The sequence below is a fragment of the Podarcis erhardii genome (assembly GCF_964252035.2).
Source record: "Podarcis erhardii genome assembly, chromosome: 3".
Lineage (NCBI taxonomy): Eukaryota > Metazoa > Chordata > Lepidosauria > Squamata > Lacertidae > Podarcis > Podarcis erhardii.
In genome coordinates, this window is record NC_138507.1 from 70,962,597 (window position 1) to 70,982,728 (window position 20,132).

The 20,132-nt window shown below is 41.9% G+C and overlaps 1 protein-coding gene across 3 annotated transcripts in view; it reads right to left on the reverse strand.

Moving 5' to 3' along the window:
• PRKN (parkin RBR E3 ubiquitin protein ligase) overlaps positions 1-20,132 on the reverse strand; it is a 643,936-nt gene that overhangs the window by 9,085 nt on the left and 614,719 nt on the right. For 2 of the 3 annotated variants that reach the window (XM_081855182.1, XM_081855183.1), the window contains one exon: positions 8,003-8,089. The exons of the other annotated variant lie outside the window; for it this stretch is intronic. In XM_081855182.1, coding sequence (XP_081711308.1) covers positions 8,003-8,089 — 87 coding nt within the window. The remainder of the gene's footprint in view (positions 1-8,002; positions 8,090-20,132) is intronic. 3 annotated transcript variants of the gene reach the window in all.

Consider the following 20,132-nt stretch of genomic DNA (forward strand, 5'->3'; position numbering starts at 1 on the left):
CTTTGGACTCCCTCACATCTTCCGCTCCCACTTGCATCATTGTCAATTCTTGCCTGCAATTTATCATCTTGTTTACAATCTTGTGTCACATTCATTTAACTCTAATCTGTTAATTCTCCAATAGGTTTATAATTTTTCCTCAACTTACTTGTCATCTTAATTCCATCTAGTTTAGTGGTGCACAATTATTTATGATCTAGCATCCTTTCTTAACATTCAACCAAATTACAATGTTTTTTTAAATAAATCTTAAATTTCTTCCAGTCTTCTTCAACCCTCTCCTCTCCCAGGTCTCGGATTCTGCCAGTCATCTCGGCCAGTTCCATGTAGTCCATCAGTTGCATCTGCCACTCTTCCAGTGTGGGTAGATCTTGAGTTTTCCAGTTCTTAGCGATGAGTATCCTTGCTGCCGTTGTTGCATACATAAAAAATGTTCGGTCCTTCTTTAACACCTTCTGGCCGACAATACCCAGAAGGAAGGCCTCTGGTTTCTTGGTGAAGGTATACTTAAATACCTTTTTCAGCTCATTATATATCATTTCCCAGAAGGCCTTCACCCTAGGGCAGGTCCACCAGAGGTGAAAGAATGTACCTTCATTTTCTTTACATTTCCAACATTTATTATCAGACAAATAGTATATCTTGGCAAGTTTAACTGGGGTCATGTACCATCTATATATCATTTTCATTACATTTTCCTTCAAAGCATTACATGCAGTGAAGTTCAGCCCAATGGTCCACAACCTTTCCCAGTCCTCAAACATAATGTTATGCCCAATATCCTGTGCCCACTTTATCATAGCCGATTTAACCATTTCATCTTGTGTGTTCCATTTTAACAGCAAGTTATACATTCTTGAAAGTACCTTAGTCTTAGGTTCTAACAGTTCTGTTTCCAACTTCGATTTCTCCACCTGGAACCCTAGCTTTTTGTCATTTTTAAAAACTTCTTTAATCTGAGCGTAGTGTAACCAGTCTCGCACTTTATCCTTCATTTTCTCCAAACTCTGCAATTTCCAATTGTCTCCATCTTTTTCTAATATTTCCCAATATTTTGGCCATTTGGCCTCCATATTGGGTCTTTTTCGGGCCTTAGCTTCCAGAGGTGAAAGCCACCTTGGGGTTTTGTTTTCCAATAAGTCTTTGTATTTTGTCCAGACATTAAACACTGCTTTCCTGACAATATGGTTCTTAAAGGCCTTATTGATCTTAACCTTGTCATACCATAAGTATGCATGCCAACCAAAAGCATTGTTAAAACCTTCCAGATCCAGTACGTCAGTGTCTTCGAGAAGTAGCCAGTCTTTTAGCCAGCAGAAAGCTGCGGCTTCATAGTACAACTTTAGGTCTGGCAGGGCAAAGCCCCCTCTTTCTTTCGCATCAGTTAATATCTTAAACTTGATTCTGGGCTTTTTGCCCTGCCAGACAAATTTAGAGATATCTCTCTGCCACTTCCGGAAGCACTCCGTCTTGTCCACAATCTGTAGTGTTTGAAACAAAAACAACATTTTTGGCAATACATTCATCTCAATAGCAGCAATTCGGCCTAGCAAAGAAAGTTTTAATTTTGTCCAACTGTCCAAGTCTCTTTTGATTTCAGACCAACATTTTTCATAATTATCCTTAAATAGACTCAGATTTTTTGCTGTTATGTTTACCCCTAGGTACTTTACTTTTTTAACCACAGTTAGTTCTGTCTCTCTCTGAAACCGTTCTGACTCTGTATCTGTCAGATTTTTTCCCAACACCTTAGTTTTCTGTTTGTTTAATTTAAATCCCGCCACCCGACCAAAGTCTTGAATCAATTGTAATACTCTTTTTGTACTAGATTCTGGCTCCTGCAGGGTCAAAACTAGGTCATCTGCAAAGGCTTTAAGTTTATATTGTTTCGCTCCGACCTGAATCCCTTCCACCAACCGGTCCCCTCTGATCCTATTCAAGAGCACCTCCAGAACCGAAATAAATAACAAAGGGGAAATCGGGCAGCCTTGTCGTGTTCCTTTTTCAATTTTGAACTCTTCTGTAACCACATTGTTAACTATCAATTTGGCCTTTTGTTCTGAGTATATTGCATCAATCCCATTCTCAAAACCCCGTCCCACTCCCATTTCTTTTAAATTTCCCTTCATAAATTTCCAAGAGATATTATCAAAGGCCTTCTCCGCATCTATAAAGATTAACACTGCTTTTGTGTTTATGTCTGTTTGCAAAAGTTCCAAAATGTCAATAATGTTCCTTGTATTAGCAAACATGTGTCTGCCTGGGAGAAAGCCTGCCTGGTCTTTATGAATTACTTCATTTAGAACTTTTTAAAATCTACTTGCCAAAACTTCTGCAAATATTTTGTAATCCACATTTAAAAGGGAGATGGGACGATAGTTCTTGAGTTGTGTCTTTTCGGTTTCCAATTTTGGTATCAATGTGATGAAAGCTTCCTTCCACGATTCCAGCGCCCTCTTCCCCTCCATAATTTCATTGCTTACCTCCATCAATGGTTGTATCAAATAGTCTTTTAATGTCTTATAATACTTGGAGGTAAGCCCATCTGGCCCTGGAGATTTGCCCAGTTGCATGTTCTGAATGGCTTGTTCAATCTCTTGTCGTGTTATTTTGCTGTTCAGGATTGATCTATTTTCTTGTGACAATTTTGTTAGTCCATTTTTTTCCAAAAATTGTTTAATCTCAACCTCATCTTGCGGCCCTTGGGTATATAATTTTTTGAAGTATCTCTGGAAGCACTTTCTGTTTTTTTTTTATAAATTTTTATTGGGTTTTCAAATTTTTTAACAACAAACAACACATATGACTTCCCCCCACCCCCCCACATACATCCCACTTCCCCCATTTAATTCAGCAAGTTCTTATTCCTCTCTCTAAACTTAATCTCATTATTCTCCAACTTAGTTCATCTTATTAAACCCCATATTATTACCCTATCTTCTTATATGCAATAAATCCTTTTTTCCAAGATCAATCAAAATTTATATACCAATCTCCCCTTTTTTATATTAAAGTATAAATCAAATTTACAATATCCAAAAATCATAAAGTTTTTCAAAAATCTGTTTTCCCCCCTCCCTCCCTGCCCGGGTATCTGTCCCTTCCCAGGTGGTTATCCTCCCATAAAATTCCTAGCCAGGATTCCTCACGTCTCCAGCCCTCAAGTCTATTTCAGTCTCTCTCCGGTTTTTCTGTTGATATTCCTTTTTGCTGGTTTCCAGGTCTCGAAGGGTGTCTGTTACAGTTACTTCCTCTTCTCCCAGTTCAAACCTAATTGAGAAAACTTGTTGCCAGGGTTCTACCAAAAGTCCTCCAGGTTGCAGATAATAAAGGCCAGAAAAGAGGAGGAAGTCCCAGTTATATTTCTTTACTCCTTTAATTTTCATAATTCCACAGTTTCCAAGGGCTTCCTCCTTCACTTTTCTCCTCAGTCTCATGTCTTCATACTTTGTAATCCAAAAGGTTTCTTTGTTCTCTGGCAACATAGGTTTCCACACTTTCTCTTCTCCGACTTCCTCCTTCACCCCCTCCAAAGATGTCATATTTGGTTGAGCTACAGAGTCTCTCAAGAACAAGTCTCTAGTTCCATCAGCAAGGTTGTTTGTTTTAAAAATCAAGGTCATGTATTGTTCTTGTAAGATTCCCACGAGAAAAGAGGCTCTCTCAATTTGTGCTAGTAATTTTCCTTCTGCAGCCATTGTAGTGTCACTGGTTTCCCCTAGGGGGATTGCCATTGTTCAAAGTTCTACGCCAGCAATCCTTTACCCTATTGTTTATTACTTTGTTTCAAATCACGTCTGTTTATATGTAACACCTTTAAACCAAAGAGATATATAGTAATACAGTTTTGTCCTTTATTCAGCTGTTTGACAGCTCAGTTGACAGCTGTCAAACTCCGATTCCTTAAGGCTAGATTGGTGCAGGACGCTCCCAGGTCCAAGGGGGGGGGGTCACAAAAGTTTCCAAAGTTCGTCTCTTCCCTCCAGCACAACTTGACAAAATAAAACTTGTTCTTAAAAGTTATTAAAGTCTCTTACCAGTTTCCATAGACATAAAATCTTTTTTCCGATCTTAGATTTTCGCTCCTTGCTTCCAATTGTCTGTATGAAAGGGGGGTGCGGACTTCCCTTTAGCACATCCCCCCGTTTGCCCGATTTACAAATAACGATTTTTTTAAAGTCCAAGTTTTCTTCTACTCACGGGGTGTTTGTATCCAATCGAATTTTCAGGTAGAAAGTTGACGCTCTCCGGTGAATGGCTTGCGGCTTCACTCCACTGAGGTAGCGGTTTTACTCTCAGCACCACGCCGCCCCCCGTACCTTCTCCGCAGCCTTTAAAAAGGCTCTTCGACTGTCAGGGGGGGCGCTTAAGGTGCCCACCGAGTCACCAGGTCCACAGGTATCCGCACCTGTGGTTTCTAAGGGTCCCCGCGTCGCCGGCGCGGCAAGACCCGTCCTCAGAGGAGCCGATTCCCTCCGGAGCTCGGAGGGAATCCGCCATTACACCGATCGCGTCAACCCGGAAGCACTTTCTGATCTCCGCGGGGTTCTGAATGTTTCTTCCTTCAATTTCTAAATTTGTAACTGTGTTTAATTTTTGTCTCCTCTTCAACTGCCAAGCTAGCAGTTTCCCACATTTATTTGCCGATTCAAAAGTTTTTTGTTTCATTAATTTAATCTTCCACTCTATTTCCTGATTTATCAATTTAGAATATTGTGCTTGGTGAAGTTTGATTTCTCTCAGAATCGGCTGTGACTTCGGATCACTGCAAATATATAGTTCACAGAAACACATGCCCCTCCCTCCCTCCCTCCCTCCCTCCCTCCCTCCCTCCCTCCCTCCCTCCCATCTCTCTCCCCCTCTCTCTGCCCAAGTGCATCTCTCCCTCTCTCCCAGACCTCATCAGCCTGCCCATGAGGTGAGGTAAGGAAGCGGGAGCTGGAAATCTGGGAGGGGCAGCACATCTAGTCTCCTTGCAGTGTGCCCTATGCTTGTTGGTATCCTCATCTTGCGCCTCTGCTGCACATTATTATCTGTTTTGCATCTACCAGTAAAACTTTCTGGGCCAGCCCTATACTAACAAGACAGTCAAGGAAATCAAAGCTATCTTTGTCATCATGCTACATCAGGTGGCAACTGGTATTGCCCAACTTTAAACAAATCATATATTTATTTGCCTCCTAGCTGTGGCTTTTTGGAGGATTCAGCAGACATAATGTGTTATTGTTTTCTTATAGCAACCTTCTCTAGGTCCCTACGCAAGTAGTTCATAACTGCCCATCCTCTGCAGTCCTGTACATCCAACACAACAAACATTGATCAATCAATCAATCAATCAATCAATCAATCAATCACAACACACAAGTAGCAACCTGCCTTGTACTGGGTTAGACCCTGGGCCCACTAGCACCTTGTCATTTACTGAATGGCAGTAGCTCCTCATGTTTCAGACAAAGTTTTTGTTTTTACTGGTCTCATATGGAAATGCCAGGGATTCAGCTTGACACGTTTTGTAAGAAAAGCACAAGCTCTGCCACTGAGCTACAGCCCCACTTTATGGTAGTTGCCCAAAAAGTAAATGCCATTTTTGGAAACAGAGGGTCTGTATATACTGTACATACTGCTTGGGGGAAAAAACCTGATGTTACCTTTTCAGTACAGATAGGGAAGTATTGATATCTGAGATGGACTTATTAACATATATTTTGGCATATAATGCCTACTTTTGATCCTTTGATTTCAGACAAGAACAGAGGGAAATCCCCTACTCCCACAACTATAAGCACAACCACAGATTGCTGAGATGTGGGTGAAAGTGTTGGGCCCATATTGCTGAACTATTTAAGTGCGTTCAGCTTCAAGATCACATTACTGTTGCAGCAACAAATGAAAGTGAATTTCTCAGTATTCTACTGCCAAAAAGTTGAACTTTAAAGAACTTCCATTTCATTAGGATTAATATATAAATTGGCTCGCTGCTTTACCCCATCATGCTGTATCTCTGTGTTTATGGCTTTTTAATGGGTCTTGACATTATCTCAGCATAATTGTATTGAAATAATCTTACCCACAGTTTGGCATTTAGCCTCATAGGGTGAACAACAGGCCTCAGAACTGCTATGAATTTTAAAGATAATGATCAGCTTATGATATTCAGCCCAAAGAAGCCATCCTGTTTGAAAATTCTCTCAGTACTTGGAGAAACAATTTATACTGTTAAATTAAGTCCCACTTTTTAGTTCCAACCACAAAAGTGTCCTTAGTAGCGAATTAAATGCAAGTTTGTTGGCAAAAAAAGCTGACAAACTTTTTGGAGATGTGTGTTAACTAAATACAATCTCAAAAGGCCTTTCAAAGAGGCCACATCTGTGCTAACCAATGACACTGTTCTGTAAGGTTCTAGAGGAAGAAAGCAAGGCAAATTTTTAAAAAAGCAATAAAATCAATAAAATAAAATAAAATAAAATCAATTCAGCAACTATGTGGAGTGCAGAAACATAGACATAATCCATAACACCTTTTTAGGTCCCAAATATCTGAAAAACCTCCTCTCTTCCTGCAGACAGTCTTAGATGTTAAGATGTTAAGAGAAAACCCCCTTGGTTCTTCCAGTGCACTCTGATGTTTGAAGAGGTGACGGCCCAGGAGAAAGTGTAGCCCCTAAGTTGTGGAATTCCTTTCCCATAGAGGTGCGTCTAGCAACTTCTTCATGTAGTCTTCTTTGTATGCTGAAATCACACCTCTTTACTCTGGACTTTGACACCCAAGATACATATTTTAGGACCCATCCCATTCTCTTGATGATAATCTCATTTAATTGTTTTTAGTACCATAATTTTAAATTGTTGAGACCTGTCCCAGGACCTAATGGTGAAGGGCAGGTAAGAAATCTAATCTAAAAGTTATTTCCCAAACTTCTAGAACTCAGATCTTCTAAACTATCTCTTCAACCCCACTGGTCAGGGCTGGCTCCATGTCTGTATCCCCAGGTCAGGAAGGCTGATGCCTGAGAGAGAAGTTTGTTTCAGCAACGAAGTAGCTCTGACTGAGAGCTTATACATGAACCAGAGGCTTCACTCCTTTCTAGCTCTCAGCCAGGCCCTGACCCAAGCAGGTGCTTCTATGAGCTCCCCCCCACAACTATTCTCTCATGACGCTAGCCAGGAACTTCGATGACAGTTTTGAAGTTCCTGCCTGGTTGACCATCTGTCTCTGCTCATGTGGTTCTGGGGGAGATGACCTCCTCATCTGAGGAGATTCTAGGTTTGAAGTCCGGACAGGGCTGGACTCTCACACACCCCAAACATGCAGAGGCCCTCGGTACTGTACTTTCTGGTGGGAAGACCCCTGTGCCCCACCACCTCTGGCTCCCCTGGTGCAAGTGGTAATGACAACAGGCAGCAGGAAGCAACAGCATTCCAGTAGGCAACAAGCACCTGGGTCTAGAGACTGCCATTTTAACTTCCTTGACATAGTGCAAGGGCATTAACAGAAATTAAAATGGCGGTTCCCAGGCCCAGTCACTCTTAAAAAGCAGAGAGCTGGGCAGGTGTCTGTAGTAAACTCTGCTGTGGTGCTGCAACCCTGTCTAAGAATACTGCATGATGATGCTGAGCCTGTCATTGGCAGCCATCCCTTTGGCAAGTGAATGTACAGAATCCTTGCACATCATCTCATCTGCACTGCTCACTCCTCTATATATAGATGTCTGTGGAAGGGGCACTTACTCAGCACTGGCAATAAAAGGTGGATAAGAGCAGGGTTTCTCAGACTTTCCCAGCCAGGGAAGGAGACACATGGAGAGAGGGGCAGTTACCATAATGTTCCCCTGCATTTCTGTGTCTCTCATGATAAGCAAAGCAATTTTGGTGGTTGCAACTCTTGGCCACTGAAAAAACGTGTTTCGCTGTGTCTACACCACAACCTGACCCCACTCTGGTAATTCATGACCTGGTGTCCCTGCTTGGGCTGGAGCTAATTTTCTGTGAAATGTGCTATGTACCTCTTGGGCTGTGGCTCCTTGAGTTTCGAAGAGTGTGTTGCATTCTCCTTCATGGTATTCTTCCTTACATTCACGGCAGAACACAAACTGGAAAAAGAAGCCAGAAGACATGAGCAAACATCAGAGATAGAGCCATGATAGCACCATCGTAAAGGGTTGTACACCAGCTGATCTATCGTCTTTCTCATCCCATTAAATTCTCATCAGCTCTTCTAATCATGCATCTTATTACACAGCCTGCTCATTAACACAATCCCATTTATTTGTATAATTTTCTGCTAGGAAATAAGATAACTTCAGAAATTGCAGATATCCTTTACAGACTAGCGACCACAATGAAATAAATTTATTTTAGGACAGTGATTTGGAAACTCAGTACCGGGGGCTAAATGTGGCCCCCGAGGCCTCTCTATGTGGCCCTCAGGACTCCCCAGTTGGCAGACCCTCCTGAGCCACTTACCAGCCCTGCTTTGCAATTTCCTTGGATGTTTTTGTTGGGCTGGGTTGTAACCTTGAACTCTGATAATTCAGGATGGAGGATACAAAGGGGTGTGTGAATGTTAAGAAACCTGCCTACTGTATTGTAGAAAGGTAAAATTCATATTAATTGTTCTGCTCACTTTTGCCTCTGGCATGTGGTCTCTGGAAAGTTGCCCAGACATAACGTGGCCCCTTGAGCTGAAAAAGCTTCAGCATCCTTGCTTTAGGATCTTTTTTGGGAAGCTGGCAAGGCAGAACTGTGCTCTAGTTTCTGCTCTTCTGTGGTTTCCAGCAATGAGTATTCAGAAGCATACCATAGGCAGACCATAGTCATCATGGCTATGAGCCACTGATAGCCTTTACTTCCATGAATTTGTCTAATTCTCTTTCAAAGCCATCCAAGTAAGTGGCCATCACTGCCTCCTTTCATTACTATCTAAAAATTATTCCTATGTATCATGTAATGAAGAAAGCTTGCCTTGACATGTGCCACTGATCTTTGAACTATCATTTCCCAATTAATTTCACTGTCCTTGTTGGCAAGAGGAAAAGTCAATAATGTAAAAGGGTATTTTTCATCCTATTCTGGAGTTACATAATCTTGACCCACCTTCAGAGAAGTGAAGGATTTCTCAACTGTTAGCTACACTGACAAGCCAAGCTGATAAACCACTCTTGATTTCTCGATACAGAGCTGGCTCTCACAAATAATGAATAGACATATCGGCAGCACTTGACACTAAAATGTTTATCTGCCTCATGTCTCATCTTTGCAGTTCCATTTTGCACTCTGTCACGCTTCTGTTGTCACTTTAAGTACCATAGGAAATCACAATTCATTGAAGCACTGCAGAAATGAAGCTTATGCAAAATGAAACAGAACAACAGGCTGACTCCACTCTAAAGCACTCTTTGCATGGGAAGACTGAAGGACTGAGGACCAAAGCACCAAAAGAATGCACTCTGCTGTGTCAGTTTTTGCTGTCTTGAGAATTGGGATACAGCTAGTACATTTCCTGGAAAAACTGAAAGCTCTTTAACCTCAACAGACATGATGAAGAGAAGAAACAAAACACTCCCCCCAGCTAGCTAAGGAGAAGGGTTGACGTCTTATGGGTTTTAGAGCTCTAAAAAGAGCATGCTGGAAAGTCATGTTGAAACAAGCCATCATTCAAGCAGGGTTCTGATGAGCAGTAAGTTTCTCCAGAAAACTAGGGTAGCCTACATAGTGCCCTGCAGATGTTTTGAACTACAGCTTCCATCAGCCCTAGCCAGCATGGCTGGTGGTCAGGGTGATGAGAATGAAAGGTTAGCATGAGCCCAAGACAACTTAATTCCCATTTTATTGTTTGTCTTTAGAGCTACCAGCTGCATCCACCCAACAGTGCCTTTGGTAAGAATGGAGCAAATTGTCCCATGGCCCTCCATCCAGTGTGCTTTGAGGACATGTTCTGAACCTGAATCAAGGGAAGCTCTTTCAAACTTGGTCTCTTTGGTCTGCTGGATTTCATGAAACACCTTCACTGGACAACAATGGCTCTCCTCATGCCTAGCCCTACCTTCACCATCCCTGTGCCTTAGGCTCCTGCAACTTCTCCATCTCAGTCCTCAAAACTCCCTTCTTGGCTGGCCATCTACTGATTTAGCAGGTGGAAGGAGTGAACGGGGCACTGTTGAAAGCCTGCACAATGTTCTTTGCACACAAGCTAGTTTTAGGCCTGGCTGGCCTGGCATCTATGTTGTTTTTCTAGATTATTAATGGAAGTGTTTTTAATAACTGTTTTATTCATATCTATTTCTTATGCTGTGAAACCGCTCTGAGGTTGGAGAACATATGGTTGGAGAACAAATATATAAATAAATTACGTACTTCCTATGCTCACTGACAGACACTATGTAGATTGACATGATCATGTTTTTCAGGGGTTGATAGTGATTATTATGCAGTTTTCTGATCCAATGATGGTTCTACTATGAGCTGCCTATCTAACATGCCAACCATTTGGGGGTAAATGGGCAATAGCTATTGATGGAAGTGATCATCATCTATCTATAGACTTAATGGCTTTTTAAAAAATCCAAGTGTGGACTGGAACATGTTTTTTTAGACAGTGTGTGTGTTTTCTTGCAGAGTTTCTTATTTGTTATCGATTCCAGAAGAGCAGCTGGTTTAGTCTACAGCAACAAAAAGACAAAAGTGCTGTGGCCCAAGTAGTTAATGAGTCAGTCTCTAAGGTGCCGCGACTTCATTTGTCTTTTTAGCACTAATAAAATGGAGGTAAAATTGAAAGACTCAACATAGTTAATCCAGGTGGCACCAGGCCTTGCTGAATCTCTTCTCATTCAGCTTACAACTAATCAAAACACGACTTCTAAGCATTGCCTTGGCTCATTACCCTGACTACGTCACCCACTTTCTTTGCTTTCCAGCTTCAGTGCTTTCCCATTTTCTGCAACAGCAAACACCCACCTCCTCCCTTTTGCTTTCTTGGTCCCTCACAGCTCCTTCCTCCACCTCACCTATGCTCTCCCTTAATGTGACTCAGCCAATAAGGCTGCCCTTTAATTGCCCCTCTCTCATTACATTTACAGGCAAACTCCTTTAATTGCATGTCTTAATGTGTATGAGAAGGGGTCAGTGTCTTAATACATCACGTCTTCAATGTTCCATGGTTTGATAAGCTCAAAAGCATCTTGTTCATTTACAATATTTAGAAGCTGCCCTAGGACAAAAAGTGTGGCTAAGAACCAATAATAATAAAAGAACAATAACAACAGCAAACAGTGATGTACATACAACTCAATCTTTTATATATATATATATATATATATATATATATATATATATATATATGGCATTGCACATCCTTTCACGTAAAAGTCTCTGGCCCAGAACAAAATGTTTATTACCAGGAGATGGTAGTTGCTCAGCAACTTTGGCTGCTCCCCCTAAGAAGAAAGCTCAATAACTGTGGTTGCTTCCCCTAATTTTTATTTTTATTTTTATTTTTAAATTTGGGTGGGTGCTCAGCAAGTTCCACCACCTCTTTTTGTAGGGAAAAAAGCCCTTTAACACTGCGTTAAAGAGAAGAGCTTGGAACATCTGGATTATTTTCAGCCCTTAATTTCCAACTGCAGTATTCTTTTATGCTTTAAAAAGGTTTTAGAGGCAGACGTCTACAAATATTTTCAGCTACTCTAAACTGTAAGTTGCCTACTTGTTGTGGACACTATGTGAATGAATAAATAAAGCAACTCAGCAACCTGAGAACTTTTCAGCACATTAAGGTTGCAATTCTAGGTGCACTTACATGAAAGTAGATCCCATTAAACCTGTGTAGAACATTGCACTGTAAATAGCTCCTTAATAATTGATATACAAAGGTATCCAGTTTAATTTCAAATTACCTTGGGGTCCCTCAAAATGAAAGAGCTGAAATGGTATATAAGACTTTTGAGAACCTTTCCCCCCCCATGCCCTGAGGACCAGCAGCAGTCACGCAGGTGGTGCCTTGTGAATTAAGTAGAATAGCCATGTTCCCTACCTCACAGAGGACACTCATCTGTTTTGGCCCACAACTTTGTCCCTAACAATGCTGAGAGTACACCTTGCTTGCTTGCTTGGATGGAGGTGACAGCAGGGTGTGTGAGAGTGTGTCTAGAAACTAGCCTACTACACAAAGGCAACGTTTATATTCATTGCCCCACCCACTTTTGCCCCTAGTCCTACCTACCACGAGCATGTGACACCCCTCCCCCAAGAAGGTAGCTCAGAAGGGAATGCTGCTCCCAGGCTGAAAGAGGTTCCCCACCTCTTATTTTGTGTCCCATTTCTCAGTCGGTTGAGCATAAGACTCTTAATCTCAGGAACGTGGGTTCAAGCCCCACACTGAGCAAAATATTCCTGCATTGAAGGGGGTCGGACTAGATGATCCTCATGGTGCTTTCCAGCTCCACAAGTCTATGATTCTATTCTAACAGTGGCCAGCCAGATCTGGGAAGCCCAAGGGCTGCATCTTAAGGCATCTTAAGCCCACCTTCACAGCTGTTTGCCTCCTACCCAGCAGCTGGTGTTCAGAGGCAACTTGACATTTTCATTAAGCTATCATAGCTAACAAGAAGAACATCGGAAGAGGAGTTCCATGGGACTACTTACAAATGACCATAAGTAATGCAAATGCTAATTTTCATCCCAAAGGGCTGGGGGAGTTCCATGGGACTGGGACTTAATAATGAAAAAATCTGTGCTGCTAACAGGTCTCTCTTTCCTTAAACGGATGCTTGTTTCTCTGATAATCCATGCTGTGCTGCAACAGGGGAGTGCTTAATGCATTTGTGTCGGGGAAGGCCTATTTATTCTGACAAACTTATCAACCTCCAGGGTGTTCTTCCACCATGGAACTGATTTTACATCTCATCCATTATCTAATAAGATGTGAAAACAGTTCACCATCTCACCCAGAGATCAGGCTTATTTCCACTGAAGGCAATGGGATGAGATCATTGTCCACAGAGTTCCTTTCAGCATATGAAAGAACATTGGAAGAAGCTTCAAACAGGGCCAGCATACAAAACACACACAGAGAGAGAGAGTTCAAGTACAGCAAGCCTGCAGGAAAGATGCCAGCAAATATTTTTGTAAGGCAACCCACCACACAAATGTATTAGTTGAAAGCAGGCCTGTACAATGTTGTGACCCACAATACTGAACACTGCTACTCAGTGGCGTAGCGTGGGGGGTGCAGGGGGGGGCCGGCCGCACCGGGCGCAACTTCTGGGGTTAGGGCAAATCCACGGGTTAGGGGGCGCAAATCCACGGGTTAGGGGGCGCAAATCACTTGCCTTGCCCCGGGTGCTGACAACCCACGCTACGCCACTGCTGCTACTCACTTGTGCACTGTGGTTTGCCCTGACAGGGACTGCTAAAAGCAGGAAAATTTGTGACCACACAGCCATGTTGTAGGCTGTTATGTGGAAAAGTGGTATAGAAATACAGTGGTACTTCAGGTTACATACGCTTCAGGTTACATACACTTCAGGTTACAGACTCCGCTAACCCAGAAATAATGCTTCAGGATGAGAACAGAAATTGTGCGGCGGCGCAGCGGCAGCATGAGGCCCCATTAGCTAAAGTGGTGCTTCAGGGTAAGAACAGTTTCAGGTTAAGTACAGACCTCCGGAACGAATTAAGTACTTAACCAAGTTGCAGAGTTCTGCTTTAAAATGAGGGTGGATAACTGCAATTCATTGGTTAAGCTGCTATCAGGAGTAATTGGCTTAAGTTAAGCCAATGTAAGTTACTCTTGACATTGGCTTAATTTAAACCAGTGTAAATTGAGCTGGCTTTTTATATTTAGGATTGTTCTGCTAGTTGAGCTTTGAAACACTGTCTCCATATTGGGAACACCCACCACCCACTTTATCCCAACACTGGGAATTGCAACAGAACTTGGATTTCTGTGGAATAAGGTTATCTAATAATAAATATCAGAATTACATTACTGGGTGATTTGCAAATGGGTTTGGAAACCATTTACTACTAGAAACATTTACAAGAAGGTGGCACAAAGGTATTCAAAACAAGGTTAAAGAAAATCACATGAATAAATGAAGTTTATAAAAATCTCCAAAATCTGAAAAGTATACCAGATCAGGAACACTGCTGCATAAATTGGAAGAGGTAGAAGAGACAGGGATTTTTGCACCACAGTTGTTATTAAAGCAGGGTTTTTGTAGCCTTCTTCAAAGGAGCATGTTTGTAAAAAACAGCCCTGCCTAGACTGGTAGCGGCACAACAGCAGGAGTTTGGCAGGATGGTGGTGGGAAAGCAAGGAGTGGATTGTGTGTGGAGGGGAACAGAATGCATTTGCTCTGTTGTGGTTTCCTGGCACTGGAGGTGGCATCATGGTTACACCTTCTGAGAAAGGAGTTGGGGCTCTAATCTGCGTGGAAGGTGTGTCATCAAACGATACGCCTGGCTATCTATTTCTAAGTGGGTTAGTGGTGGTTGCTATAATTGCTCAGTGGTGAGGGGAAAGCATGCTGCCTATGCACAGAGGCGCCTTCTTTAGCATTACTTAATTGATATTTTTGTTTAAAAATTCTAACCATGAATATACCAACAGATCTAACTTTGACTAGTTCATTTATTGCTGGGCCTCAAAGTCATAAAATGGGAGCAATGCCACATAACTTGTTTATGCTTAATTATGAAATGCTGAGCTATTTTTTTTAAAATGCAAATCCATTACCATCTTTACTGTATTTCAGTAAGACTACTGAAGGGTAGTTTTACTAGGGGGAACATTCTCGTCTTCACCACTGCTGCAATTCAGAATTAATTTCCTTGAGAAAGGGACAAAAGTTCATTTATTAATTTGCTTATGTTATTCTGTAAAGTGCCACATATATTGATGGCATATACACCCATACATATATCTAGTTAATTACAATCTGTTGCTTGTCATCATTTACAGGGTTATTCCAATAAAGCATGGACTCAGTCCTGACTGGGTATTTACAATAAAGGGAAGCTGCAAGGAGTCCACAATTAATCTTTGTTATTACGTTAACTATATATGAGAGCTGTTAGACAACTCAGTTATATTTCCTTTTCATTTGTGCCACTTTGATTACCAAAGATGTAATACTTCCACAGGAGGACACATGCTATATACTGGAATTGTTTTTAATATACATGGAATTGTCTTTAATAGTTTTTGCATGTAAAATTCTTTTTAATTGTTTTAAGTGTTGATGTTTCTACTTTGAGATTGTTTATGGGAAGTGATTCATGAATGGAATAAAATTAGTTAATATATAAATACACCCAGCCTAAAATGAGTTATTCTTTTTTCCAGAAGATGGCAGTAGTGGTACGTGAATCAATGTTTATGGGAAAGCTCAGCCAAGCTGAGGGAAAGTCATGCTGAACAGCCAGGACTCAGTCCAGGGTTACTAAAAGCTGATACACGCAAAACTGGTCCTGACAAGCCCATCTCATAAAGAGAAATGGTATTCAGATGTACCGGAACATATGAAAAGCAGGAAAGGCTGCCTCCTATTTCAAGGACACAGAGTCTTCTTAAGAAGGCTGAATGCGACAACAACTTTTTCAAAATGGGTATCCAGAGATTAAGATGCTAAGAATTAAATCACCATAAATTCAGATGCTATGGCATTTCTCTCTGCCCTACCCTCTTCACCCACAACCTATCTCAGAGCAAGGGAAGAAAGCAATGGGAAAAGAACATTTCCAAAGCAGGAATAAACACATCACTTTTGCCATTTTCCTTATGGCAGCTTGAGCTGTCACTACAACCCAAGTTGTGGCTTGCATTGCTGCCTCTGAAAAGTGCTCTCCAGTGGTGCTGTCAGGGCAAGACTCTGAGGCTGGATCCAGAGACATCAAAGAAGCGTTTCAGTTAAACACGTAAATTTAAACAAGGAAAACAGGTAGAGAAAAACAGGGCTCCACAGCGCCATCTGGTGGTACAATGTTATATTGTGTATACAACGCATATAAATCGCTTTTTCTTTACCAATCTAGCTGAGCCCTGAGACAGACATCCAGAGACACACTTAGCAGAACAAGCAGGAAGGCCCTTAAACATAGCAAGGCTGGCTTACAACATTTTGAAGTAAATTAAGTCATATACATTACCATCTAAAGAGCCACTTATCATAAAACTACCAAGTCCAGAGTCTAACATTATCTAATTGTACCGCTGGTGCACTCTCCTTACTAAAAAGGAGATGTAGCTACTTGGATAGGCAGCTGGAGGACAGAGCATGAAGGAAGAGCTATGAGTGGAGGGAGGGAGCCTCTTCTCATCCTCTGGACCCCTTGAGAAACTCAACAAACCTGCTGGACCTTGACCTGGGTGTGGAGAGGGCAAGTAAATGGGACACAGCTGAGGGCAGCCTGAGGAAGTACCATCCACTTTGGGAGTCCATAGTGAGGGTGATATCCACTTTGCCAGGAACTATTCTTGTTGTGAGACTTTTATGGGTGAGCTCCCAGATCCCAGAGGCTGAGAGGGAGGGTATGTCAGAATGAAAATATGTGTGTACACACACACACAGTGCTTTTTTCTAAAAAAATTTTGTTAAGAGGTACTCTCATTTTCCTACTCATATTGAAATACTGCCACTCAAGGAGGCCAAACTTAAGATTCACAAAATGTTTAGGGGTATGCGCCCCCCCAGAAAAAAGCACTGTGTATACGTGTGTGTGTGTGTAACTGTAATTTTGTATCTGAAGAACTGCGTATGCACACGAAAGCTCATTCCAAGAACAAACTTAGTTAGTCTCTAAAGTGCTACTGGAAGGAATTTTTGTGTGTGTGTAATATTTTGTTTAAGTTGTTTGCTGTTGCTTCAATTTTCTGTACGCTGCTTACAGATATTTTTAATTAAATCATCATTGCCATCATCATCACTGGCAAAGAATGTATTGGGAAGACTCTGAGGAGAAGTGAAAGAGAAGAGCTGCCTTGTCCAACTGGGATAGTCACTGCCAGTAGTGATTTTATGCTCCGGCATTTCAATAGCAGGGACGGCCCATCTATTAGACAAAGTAAAGCCATTTGCTTCAGGTGGCAGATATGACTCCCTCCCCCACCATTGCACGGCTGCAGCTGCGGGTGAGAGTACAGTTGCGGTGACAGGGATGGCAGAGGCATAAGCATGATAGTGGGGACCTGGATCTGCAGGGTATGTGTGTCACTTTTTGGTCTGATCCTATGCACCTGGAAAAGTGAAAGACTCCTGCAAATGTAAAGACTTCTGAGGTCAGAATTCACATTCAAGGCCTTTGCTTCCTTCACTGATCTCTCATAGAGGCCTTTTTCTCATCATCTCTATTGCATGTTTTTTGTTGAGATAAGCCACTATTATTTGTGTTGCAACAACAGAAACACTCCTTTTCAACATAGTTTCCATAACTAACAGAAGGGCAGGAGGGGAAAGAGCTGATTATGCCCATAGAGAATAGGTTTATGATTCCGCCCCCCAAACTATGATTTAGGAGATTTGCAGCCTAGTCCCAATCATATTCCATGGGACTTAGTTTTGGAGACTCGCTAAGTATTCTTAGGATTTAAGGCTTAGTGTAAATTCCAGTTTCACTCATCTAATTATCTCCACGTGAATCATTAATATGTGTGTCCAGCTCAATCCTTCTGTGGTTTGTTGTTCTGAAGTTTGAGTTCTTATTTATCTGGCTCACATACAGTCAGGTATTTCACCATCTCCCCAGTTTCAGGCTTCCCTGCACAGCTCAGAGGCCCATTGAGCTGATAAACACCATGATTACATTTCTGCAGTAAAATAATTATTTTCGGAACTCAAATGATTCTGGCCATAATAAATCAACATCTATTGTCAATACAAACTGCTTCCCTAGCAAGAAGCCAATCCTCAAAAATCTATCAAAACTTATTGTAAGAGCTTGCTGTTTTCCTGCCTTTATTCTGGATTTCTTGAAATTCCTACCAGTCACCCAGCTCTACAGGGGCATCTCTGTATATTGTCTTTTCATTCAGCACAGCAGTCTATATATTCTCCATCAATGGCTCACAGTCACAAACAGATGACAAGCCATTGGACCAGATGTAGGAGGCCAATTCCTCATTCCCTTGTGCCTGGCAAGGGCACTTCTCCACAGTCTGCTCATGTCTTGGTACATCATCTCTCTCTGTGTCTGTTTCCAGACTCTTGCCATTGAAGGCAGGCAGAAAGTCCATCCCAGACAACTAATGAAATGTGGTGTTTCACCTCCAGCAGATGGTAAAAACAGAATATTGTGTGAATGAGTACATCTTAAACTTACCATCATTTAGCTGTAGCTGAAGAAGTGTGCATGCACACGAAAGCTCATACCAAGAACTGACTTAGTTGGTCTTTAAGGTGCTACTGGAAGGAATTTGTTTTGTTTTGACTATGGCAGACCAACACGGCTACCTATCTGTAACTGGAACTATGGAAGGCACCACATTGAGCCGCATGAAATGGAAGTCCATCAACCTCACCAAGAAACTTGCACAGGTACAGACTGATATCTTCTTTCTTACTAAATGCAAGAACCTGGACATTATACCCAAGGGTCTTAGAATTAAGAACCCTCTACAATCCACGTATCCCACTGAATATGCAAGAAAACTATGCAACACTTTCTCTAAGAAGCTGCTCAAACATCTGATCAGCGTTCTCTACTCTAAACAGAAGCTAATAAAGGAGGAACTTCTTGTATTGGACAACTCTATCAGGAACCACCAAGCTTGGCAAGAGTTCCAAAAGGAAAAACAAAACATTTACCACTCTCAACTGGAGCTACTGAAAAAACAGAAAAACAAGAAACTCTCTAACCTTTCCAACCTACAGGCTACAAATCAAAACAAGATCAACAATATTGTCAATCTCTCACAGCAAGCACTCAGCCCAGCTGAGGAATCAGTCCTTTCACGTGGACTGTCATTCTGCCCTGCCAAATCCCCACACATGATCCAGTTCTGTGGGGACTTGGAAGCATTTTTCCGCCGTTTACGCCTGAAGGAGTATTTTCAACACACACAACAACAAGACAAAGCAGAACAAGCAACAACTTCACAACACAACACATCTCAACCCACTGGAGAACAACAACCACCCTCCCAACAGAACACTGACCACCAACTACCACCGAAAAAGTGTTACACAAAAAGGGACTCCACATGGACCCCTCCTGATGGACGCAATACCACACTGGACTTGTACATTGACTGCTTCCGCCACAGAATCCAAACAGATGTGACCAGAAAACACCATCGCTTACAACAAAATCTAAACCATGCTGAAAGGAGAGCCATAGATAATCTCAGAAACAACCCAGACATTATAATTAAAGAAGCGGACAAAGGTGGAGCTGTCGTCATCATGAACAAAACTGACTACATTCAGGAGGCTCACAGACAACTTTCCAATACCGCCTTTTACATAAAATTGGACTCAGACCCCACACAAGAATACAAAAAAGAACTGAACAAGATTGTTAAGGAGCTACCCCCACACATCCAAGAACAGATCCTCACTAACACACCAACAGAACCTCAACCAGGAACTTTCTATCTTCTACCTAAAATACACAAACCAGGAAATCCAGGATGCCCCATCATTTCAGGTATTGGCACTATTACAGTGGGTGTCTCCGGTTATATGGACTCTGTTCTGAAACCATATGCCATCAGTGCTCCCAGCTATGTACGTGACACCACAGACTTTCTGAGGAAAATACAATCTTTAAATAATCTTCCCAACAATACTATACTAGCTACTATGGATGTGGAATCTCTGTATACCAACATCCCACACAACGATGGTTTACAAGCTATAAGGAACACCATTTCAGATAAAACCACAGCGGACCTTGCCACCAAACTCTGCCAATTTGTCCTTACCCACAACAACTTCAAATTCGGTGATGACCTGTTCCTTCAGATCAGCGGCACAGCAATGGGCACCCGCATGGCCCCACAGTATGCCAACATCTTCATGGCAGATTTAGAACAACATTTCCTAAACTCCTACCCACTCAAACCTCTCTTGTACCTGCGATACATTGACGATATTTTTATCATCTGGACACATGGTCAACAGACCCTGAACACCTTCC